The sequence below is a fragment of the Alosa alosa genome, chromosome 6 (genome assembly GCF_017589495.1).
Source record: "Alosa alosa isolate M-15738 ecotype Scorff River chromosome 6, AALO_Geno_1.1, whole genome shotgun sequence".
Lineage (NCBI taxonomy): Eukaryota > Metazoa > Chordata > Actinopteri > Clupeiformes > Clupeidae > Alosa > Alosa alosa.
This window is the reverse complement of record NC_063194.1, coordinates 32,194,546-32,204,059: the sequence shown is the minus strand read 5'-3', so window position 1 is coordinate 32,204,059 and position 9,514 is coordinate 32,194,546. Positions and strand designations below refer to the sequence as shown.

General features: G+C 44.8%; 2 protein-coding genes across 2 annotated transcripts in view; one reads left to right on the top strand and one right to left on the bottom strand.

The window, feature by feature from the left end:
• Positions 1 to 947: 947 nt before the first annotated feature.
• On the bottom strand, positions 948 to 4,292 carry LOC125296088 (transmembrane and ubiquitin-like domain-containing protein 1). Its single transcript, XM_048245756.1, has 3 exons — positions 4,177 to 4,292; positions 3,012 to 3,642; positions 948 to 2,045 (listed from the first exon to the last, which is right to left on the bottom strand). The coding sequence occupies exons 1-3, from the start codon at positions 4,268 to 4,270 to the stop codon at positions 1,622 to 1,624; spliced, it is 1,149 nt and encodes a 382-aa protein (XP_048101713.1). The 5' UTR covers positions 4,271 to 4,292; the 3' UTR covers positions 948 to 1,621.
• A 328-nt stretch (positions 4,293 to 4,620) lies between these two features.
• Positions 4,621 to 9,514, top strand: part of smarcd2 (SWI/SNF related, matrix associated, actin dependent regulator of chromatin, subfamily d, member 2) — a 14,172-nt gene continuing 9,278 nt past the window's right edge. Inside the window, exons 1-4 of the mRNA XM_048246798.1 lie at positions 4,621 to 5,187; positions 6,041 to 6,237; positions 8,061 to 8,103; positions 8,187 to 8,309. Of these exons, the coding sequence (XP_048102755.1) occupies positions 5,029 to 5,187; positions 6,041 to 6,237; positions 8,061 to 8,103; positions 8,187 to 8,309 (522 nt within the window). The 5' untranslated portion in view covers positions 4,621 to 5,028. The remainder of the gene's footprint in view (positions 5,188 to 6,040; positions 6,238 to 8,060; positions 8,104 to 8,186; positions 8,310 to 9,514) is intronic.

The following is a 9,514-nucleotide window of genomic DNA, read 5'->3' as shown; positions in this document are numbered from 1 at the left end:
CACCTGAACTCAAAACCTCAATCTGTGATTGCCATCTTATTTGTATGACAAACAACATCTTGTCTGTACTATGTCCAAGCAGTAGCATGTGTTACAGTAGGTTCAATAGTAAGATTTCAACTGTAAGATTATTTGCGGAGTCTTCCCATAAAATAAGAGCTGGATAGCCATGCAGAATGGATCCTGTCACTTTGGAAACATGGATCTCTGTGTAAAACTACATTTTCTGGTTTATCTCTGGTCAATAACAGAATTCCGCCCTTATACTGATTTCAGGAATACCACAGTTTGGTTTCACCTTGTGAGAGAATGATGTCTTTTCTGGAAGAATATCTTCCTTCAGGCTTCTTTTTTGTCTTTTCTGAGACACACAGTTAGTAGCGGTCAGCTCGAGTGGGTCCAGCCCAGCCCTGACCCGGTCATCACAGATCCCCTCCCAAATCTGCTCCAGAACCAGCTGCTGGCCAGAACTCTAGTTGTGAGAGGCATATTTGCACAGAAAGGAATTTGGACCAGCAATACAGACTTCTTGTTAACCAGGCGCCTCTGCACTGTACCTGGCGAAGTCCATTGTGGTTGTTTTTAGTTTCCTTAGATTTACCCTACTGTAGGTATACTTGGATTGACACAGTGTTTTCACCTTGGTGAGCTATATGCATCACATGCTCCATGCTGTTTTACTGGCAGGCCATCTGAGGCTGTCTCTACCTCTCATATTACATTACATTACATTTGGCTGACGCATTTTTAACCAAAGCGACTAACAACATGGTAACCGTTAAGTTTTAAAGCAATTCTCTCAACAATTTTAGGACAATTTAAAAATGGTATACATGAGTACAGTAAGAATAAGTGCATCAGTGATGTTTTTAAACAGTTGATTGTCAGTTCAAGACAGCTGGTATCATTAACGTGCATGCTTAAGGAAAACACTAATGGACAATAAGTCATTTCCACATCACTCTTTATTCACATCAGATTGAGTACAAAGTCAACAGGAGACAATGAGGTTCCACTCTGGAATGAAATATGCTTCATATACAGTATAGAAACAGTGTGAGTTAATGTCCTCATACAGCACTGTGGTAACGTGAGACATCTTGTGTGTGTGTACATACAGTATGCCTGTCACATTACAGTTCCTTTTCAGACACCGTTACTTTAAGGCATCCTTATCACACACATACAATAGAGGTCAGAATGAAGCTTGTATTTAAAGACGTGACTGCAATGCAAGTTTCTATAACTGATGCGGTAATGTTGTGGACTGTTGCCGATCACCATGGCGATTACCAAACGTCTCGCCAAACGTCTATTTAAGTTGTGAAATTGTTTTATGCTGTACTTGTTCCTGGACTGCAAGAATGCCAACACAATCAATATTCGAATTCCACAATAGAAAAGCCCATTCTGACTTCGTATTTGTTTTTTAATAACATTACTCTCTTTGGACACATGCTGATGTCCTTCGCATGCCATAAAAAGTACAAAACACGGCCATGCCATAGAATTTTCATGCTTGCACTCAAGTGCAAGCGGATCTCTGCACCTCACTCCAACCTGGCAACCCCTCTAACGTCACCGTCACCACAGCTCCTCTCCGTGATGCTCCCGGTGGGCCTCAGCGTCCGTACATGCCAAAGATTAAGAAGCTGAAGAAGATGGTGACTCCTACTAGGGATATGGTGGCCGGCGCCGTGAACAGCTGTCTGTAGTTGATGCGGAAGTACCAGATGACCGCCAGCGTCAGCACGAACATGGGCACTACCAGACTGCCCACGTTCATGTCCAGTCCTCCGTCTGCGGCCGGTGCAGACCCGGCTCCAGGATCCATCCTCGACTCTGCCTGCGAGCCCAGGGACGCCCCTTCAGACCTGGGGTCTGCCCCTGGAGGAGCGCCCTCTGGTGGTGCGTTCTGGGAGATGTGGCAGTGGATGACACTGTTGTGGGTGATGTTGAGAGAGAGCAGCGTCTGGTTGGGATCTCGGAGCAACTGGCCCTGGAAAATCAGCTTGATCTGACGCTCCTTCCCCGAGAAATATTTACTGAGAGAGAAATGACAAGAGAGATTATAACATTAAAAATAAAAACACACTCAGGTACACAAAGTGCTCAGATGCTCGGCTTTCTCATCATTTTGACTACCATACTTTTAAAGATTTCGTTTACAGCAATCCCATTGGCTGTGACTGATCTGGTCAAATTTACCCCCAATCTTGGCAGGGTATATTTCACCCAATTGATATAGAGTTAATTTATGGACTGCTTAAGTTTATAACCACATTGGCAGCCAGTCCCTAGAGCTTTGTAACATAATGTCAAGGAGAATGTAGAGGATTTCCACTGGCTTTTGTACACCAACTGCTACCCATATCACTCCTGAGCTACATCTTACATTTACATTACATGCATCCATTTAGCAGATGTTTTTATCCAAAATGACTTACATAATATGTCCACTACATAACAAGTGACATTTTCCCCAGAGCAACTTAAGTGTCTTGTTTTAGGGTACAATGGTGGAAGCCTGGAATTGAACCCACAACTATTCAGGTTACTGCATGCTAGCCCAGTTCCTTACCCACCATGCTACCACCACACCATATCTTGTCCAGTGTTTCCCATACATTATCTTATTTGTGGCGGCCCACCACAATATCTACATTGACCACCACACAATGATTTTCCATGTTGTACTATTTCAATTGGATGGAATTCTTTCATTGTAGAGCTATGTGCACCTTTGTAAAGCCTCTCCTTGTTTCTGTGTCTCTCAACGAACCTACATGCATGTTTAAAGACAACATTAACAATCCTGCAAGGCATAGAAGGCTAAATTGGGCTTAAATCTGGTTAGCATCATAACCCCGCTGTGCTAATTTGTTAAAAACGTATGTATTCAAGTTAATTCTGCAAACCTACCACGACAAATATAATTCAATTCTGTGGGAAACACTGTTGTCCTGACCTTCCTCCCATCTGGCTTGACCTGACCTAAATTACTGACTCACCTTGTGAGGAGGCCAACGGTGGCCTGGGGCCCGAGAACAGCCAGCTCCTCTGTGTCGTTCAGAAACTTCAGCCTCACTGTGATGTCTGTGGCTGTGGCAGAGGAAGAGGAGGAAGTGGTCATTCCCTCTGTTGGTTTCCCCTTCTCCGTGTCCAGGCACTCCTCTGAGGGCAAAGAGGAGGGGATTGCGGATACAGGGCTGCTTGGTACTACTGTCCGTTTGTGGAGACCCTGTATGTCCAAATGCTGGTCTACAACACCGCTGACAGCTGGTCCGCTGGCATCGTCCAGGGATGAATCCTCACCTCCTGCGGAGTCCAGTCCCGAGTCCTCATCCTCTGGCTTGTCCTCCTGAGAGTGCGTGGTCGGCTCGGGCTCCACGGGGTCGGCGCTGGGAGCTGACCGACTGTATGGATCAGCGTTTCCCAGACCCACCAGCGGGGAGATGATAGTGCCCATCATGTGGTCGCCATTCTCGGCCACATGCGTGGAGAGCCACGCAAGGACCATGGCCAAGGCCAGGAGGAGCACGCCACCAACCAGTGTCACCTCGTCTCCGACGCCTTCCTCCAGCATCATTAGCGCAAACACCGCCATAGCACTTCGCAGCTCTGGGGTCGGGAGTGGACAGCCTGTGACACACAGCAACGCAACAAGGTAAGTTGTGAAAAGTGGACCACTGTAAAAACCTACGTGACGTCTTTATGAGAGTGCAATGTGCGTTATTAAAGATATATGAAAGTGGAAATCAAAACAATTACATGGAGGTGTGATGATGGGCTACTTGTAAACAAGATTGAAATATTTGTGCCATCACCAAAACCAATCGTTTCCTGTCTTAAAAGCCAAGTGCTCTTGTTTTATACAACGATTAAAACATACTCAATTGGTAGCCTCCAAAGCATATGGCGTTTTTTTTGCCTTTGATAAAGTGTTCGTAACTTTCTCAGTAGCCGACTCGAACTGACTAGCAACCCAGATAACAATGTTTGCTCAGCTCAGCTGGAGATGCAACTAGCAAGCAAGCAAGCTACCTAGCTTAAAGCCTGTTAGCTTTCACAACAATCAGATACACTGCTCTTCTGAAACCATTTAAGTGGCGATGTAAACTCGATATCTTATCATGCCACTTATCTTGACAATATCAGGGTTTCTTTTTGAGTTACCTTGAGATATTTCAGAGCATTTCCTCTTGGTTGGTGCAGTCGATGTCCCTGCTTGCTTACAGCCGCATACAAACACAAAAGTGTACGTCAGCATACAGTTACGTCAAATGAACTCTGGGTGCTGCTAGTTGGTTATAAGTAACAGTCTGTTACTTCCCAACATAACTTGCAGTGGATGTCACATGAATTGTTTTCATTAAAGCAAGTAAGGTGGACGCCATTATTTTAGTTTGAGAAATTAATTTACTATTTATTCTGACAAAAAAAAACGTTAAGTTAAAAGTTGATTGAAATAGGGTCTATATGAAATTAATGTATATTTTATTTATTATTAAATATGCCAACTTAATCTAAGACCCCTTTTTGGAAGTTTTGGTATACTATTGTATAGTCAGTGTATATTCTTTTGAAATAGGCCTACAGTGTGTGTAAATTTAGTCTTACAAAGTTTAGAAAGACTGTTCTCGTCTGATCTGGCAACAAGGTAGGAGGAGGCAGCGTGTTGCTACAGACACACATACGAGTCGCTATCTTTAGACATTGGTCAGGCTCCGCAAATGTTTTGCGAGACAACTATTGGGAGTTATAGGGGGGTTTGACGAAGTTGAAGGTTTTTGGAAAGAGATGACATCTTTAACAGTCGTAACTTTTCTTTTAAAGTAGATTGTATGGTTGTTGTTGTGCAAAACAAAAAACCGTAAGACTTAAGTCAGGTCTTTGTGGGGAAGTCAGAGGTTTTCAGAGACTAGCCAAGGTAACGTAAACTAGCAGTTTGTTGGCGCAGAACAACAACTAGTGGGACTCGAAATATTAGTTTCAAACCGACATCAACAGAAGTTTTGGACTGGAATTATGGCTTCCCGAGCGGGGTTTCCAGGGGGTTCTGGTTCCCCGATGAACCCCGGAGTGAACCCCTTGAACCCAGGACATGCGGGCGGGATGAGGATGGCTGTTATGCAGCCCAACTCGGGATACCGTGGAATGCCCAATTCTATTCCCCCTTACCACCAGGTAAAAAGTTCGTTAGCAGTCATTGTTTGTTTACTAAGCACCTTTCAATGTTTCACATGTGTAGCATAACGTTACTGTTGCACAAGACCTCGTTAGCTGGTAGTGAACACGTTAGCTAATGAAGTGAGTTGGAGGGAAAGACGTGCCAGACCAAGACAACTTTCGTTTATGTCCGAGAGCGACTACCTGACCTTACTAAATTAGTCTGTTGTATGTTTGTGAAGTTGCTTGAAATTCTTTTTCCGAGACCGTTGAGAACATTTGTTTCCTGGTGTTATTTTTTTTAATAAAAGGCTGTTTGGATGAAAAATTACCCCGGAACATAGTTAACTTCCGCATTTTCCAGACAGCAGCGCTGTTTGCGCTTTGGTGTCGCAGTGTTCAGTTAGCAGGACCCCACTGACCGACAAATAAGCAAAACGTCCTCACAATAAACAGTAAATGTTACAAATGATGCATTACGCATGTATAGTGGTTATTACTAATGTGTTGTTATGAATATTCCCTCTTAACTCTCATAAAGTAGGCCTAGTCATTCTCTATGCTTGTTCACACGCTGATCGTTGACAGTCCACTTTCAATCTGGGGTGCTTGTTTAGTGAGTGATTCCTACATTTTCAGCGATTTCCCTATAAAACGTCCACCCACTCAGTCATGGGAATGATTTAAAGGGGTGTAGAAACGTCTTGCAGTCACCTCTGCACGAGGTCTGAGTGTAATAGTTTCCAGATGGAGGTTACTGAGGCCCAAAATTCACAAAGTCAGTGTCCAGTCCAGTCAGATAGACACGGTTTCAAGTCCACTTTCTCTGCTCTAAAAAGCTATGCGCTAACAAAGCTGTCTCCTTTCACAGTCATCTCCACAGCGACATATGCCCCCCAACAGAGGAGTGCCCATGCCAGGGATGGGGGGCATGGGGGGCCTGATGCCAGGCCCGTCGTATGGCGGTGGGATGCCCATGCGCTCGGGCATGGGACCGTCTCCTATGGATCCCACACGCAAACGACTCCTCCAGCCACACTCAGCAGGGATGGCCGGCCTCAGGAGAGGGTGAGTGATTCGGACAGAAAACACACACATACACATAAAATCGCTCACTCTCACAAACACACACACACACACACACACACTCTCACTAAATGATAGACACACACACACACACACACACACACACTCTCACTAAATGATAGACACATATACACACACACACACACACACACACACTCTCTCACTAAATGATAGACACACACATACACACACACACACACACACACACACACACACACACACACTATACACACACACGAAGTTGGAGCATATGACAGTTTATAGAACTGATGTTCCCAACAAACAAGACGTCAGAGCTCAGAGCATATGTGAGTTTGTAGAAAGACTCCATACGTACACAGGCACACTCTTTCACACACACCACATTGGGGGCGTATGTGAGTTAATAGGCCTGATGTTATGCGATAGAAAGACCCTTTGGGCACCATCTTCAGACATGGGCTTGTTCCTCCTCTGTCTGCGGAGGGCAGAGGCAGGGTGTGGGAGAGGGTGGGTTTCACACCTAAACAAAGAAGCCTCCTCTGGCTGGGGAGGTCCCATGACTGCCCCGGCTGCTCCTCAGAGCTGGGGGCGTACAGCGTTGAGGGCATGAGTGACGCTTGAACACACCCAATCCCTGCCCACAAGAGACAGGGGAGGGACCTAGGCCATCAATCACTTACTCACTCACACATCAACAACAACAACCACAAGCACAACAATAACAACAACAACAACCACTAACAACAACATGCCTGTGGAAAGAGAAATAAAGAGTTAATTAAAGCATCTCTGTGAGGCAATTTCCTGTTTCAAATGGTTTGTCAGGCCAGCCCTAACAATAGCAACAGATATTGACAGATATATGTATTTGGCTCTTAGCTGGTGTGAACTTAGCTGGCTCTTAGCTGGTAGGAACTAATTTAGCCATGTGAGGTCCACATCTGCCCCAGATTCAGTTAATAAGGGTTTATCAGTTACTCTAAGTTAACTTAGACGCTTTGAATAAAAGTGTCTGCTAAATACGAGTGAAAATATCAGTTATCTTTTAAGGGGGCTTTCCAGTTAGTTTGAGTTAATTTACCTAAATGTATTACTAAACTATAGCCTGGCGGGGCCATCCTATATCATTGAGATGTATAGTCTGGCATCGAACCATTCACCTCGCTTAATCCAAGAGGCGGGCAGAGAATTGTCTTTCAAACTGCCTAGGCAGGCAATAGGCCAGCGCTATGACCATATCCGGATCCGGTCGGCAAAACGGCAAATACATCCTTCTTCGAAAGTAATGACTTAAGTGCATTGTGTTGCTCAACTTTCAAAGAAAAGCACAAGTCCAACTCCTCCAAAGTTGACGCCAACGCCGATTCAAACAACCGCTCATAGCCACGTTCCTTGTTGTTCACAGTCGCAGGACTGTCGTTATCCTGTTAAGCCCGCCTTAAGACTCTCTAACAAAATAGAGCGCTGTGATTGGAGAACATCCACGGTGCTAAGCCAATAGAAATCCCTATGGTTTGATACTAGACGTACAGGCTGAGCAAATTAATTTGCCGCCGCTAGGGTGCGTCTAGATTTCTAGGCTAACTAAACCACATACTTCTACAATCTACAGGGAGTGTGTGTTTATAAAGCACCAGTCTAGCCTTCACTTGAATCTCAGATTGCAGCTGGTGTTCATTGTTTCTGCCATGTAGCCTGGAACTCAGGCAGTGAAAAGTAGTGCATTGAGACTGTGGTAGTGAATGACTAAAATGTGTACGTAGGAGTAGACCACGTTGGTGATTGAATGATGTTTTGTCATGTCTTCTCTGTCTTGTTCTTAGTGGAAAACGACGAAAGATGGCAGACAAGGTGCTCCCACAGCGGGTGAGTCCGTCCCCCCCCCCCCCCTTTCCAGTTGAGTTCTTGATGTGTTTGTGTGTTGTTGATGTGTTTGTGTGCTGTTTCAGATCCGAGACTTGGTCCCTGAATCCCAGGCTTACATGGACCTGCTGGCCTTCGAGAGGAAGCTTGACCAGACCATCGCTCGCAAGCGCATGGAGATCCAGGAGGCCATCAAGAAGCCCATCACGGTACGGACCTGTGTCCATTACACGATCCTCCATGGTCATTAGTGATCTCCATAGTTATAAGTGATCCTCCATGGTCATTAGTGATCCTTCATGGTTATCAGTGATCCTCCATTATCATTAGTGATCCTCCATGCTATGGTCATTAGTGATCCTCCATGGTCATTAGTGATCCTCCATGGTTATCAGTGATCCTCCATTATCATTAGTGATCCTCCATGCTATGGTCATTAGTGATCCTCCATGGTCATTAGTGATCCTCCATAATGATCCTCCATGGTCATTAGTGATCCTCCATGGTTATTAGTGACAGTGTTTCCCACAGAATTGAATTCTATCTGTGGTGGTAGGTTTGCAGAATTAACTTGAATGCATACGTTTTTAACAAATTAGCGCAGCGGGGTTATGATTCTAACCAGATTTAAGCCCAATTTAGCCTTCTATGCCTTGCAGGATTGTTAATGTTGTCTTTAAACATGCATGTAGGTTCGTTGAGAGACACAGAAACAAGGAGAGGCTTTACAAAGGTGCACATAGCTCTACAATGAAAGAATTCCATCCAATTGAAATAGTACAACATGGAAAATCATTGTGTGGTGGTCACTGTAGATATTGTGGTGGGCCGCCACAAATAAGATAATGTATGGGAAACACTGAGTGATCCTCCATGGTCATTAGTGATCCTCCATGGTCATTAGTGAGAAAAGGTTTCTCTCGGGCTGTGCAAATCAGCTAAGGGTTTTACCAAGAGCCGGCTTCCACACAAAGGGAGGAAAAAGAGATTCTTGAGGGGAGAACGTTTCCTCAGCATTTAATGGAGCACAAAGGTTCAAAGGACCTCCATCGGGACAGGTCATGTTCTAGATTGTGCCACTTTCTAAATGCTTTTTAAAAATGCCAATGGTTCTGTAAAAACAATGCTCATGGTGCATACAGAATGAATTCCCGCTGAAAAGCCACAGAAGGAAAAAAGCTCCGTTAGCTGGCAAAGCTCTTCCCAAATGTGCGTTTGATTAACGAGCCAGGCCTTTCGTTAAAGCAGTGTGTGGAGAGGGGCAAACATAGCTGTGCTGTCACTAAGCTTGTCTTGCGCTGTGCTATCTGTGTGCATCAATCTGTTTGCACTCCCAAATGAGGAGATGGATCATGTGCACCCTCAGAGACACAGAGAACAATATGACCCACCCAGCGTCATGTGCATGTCAAAC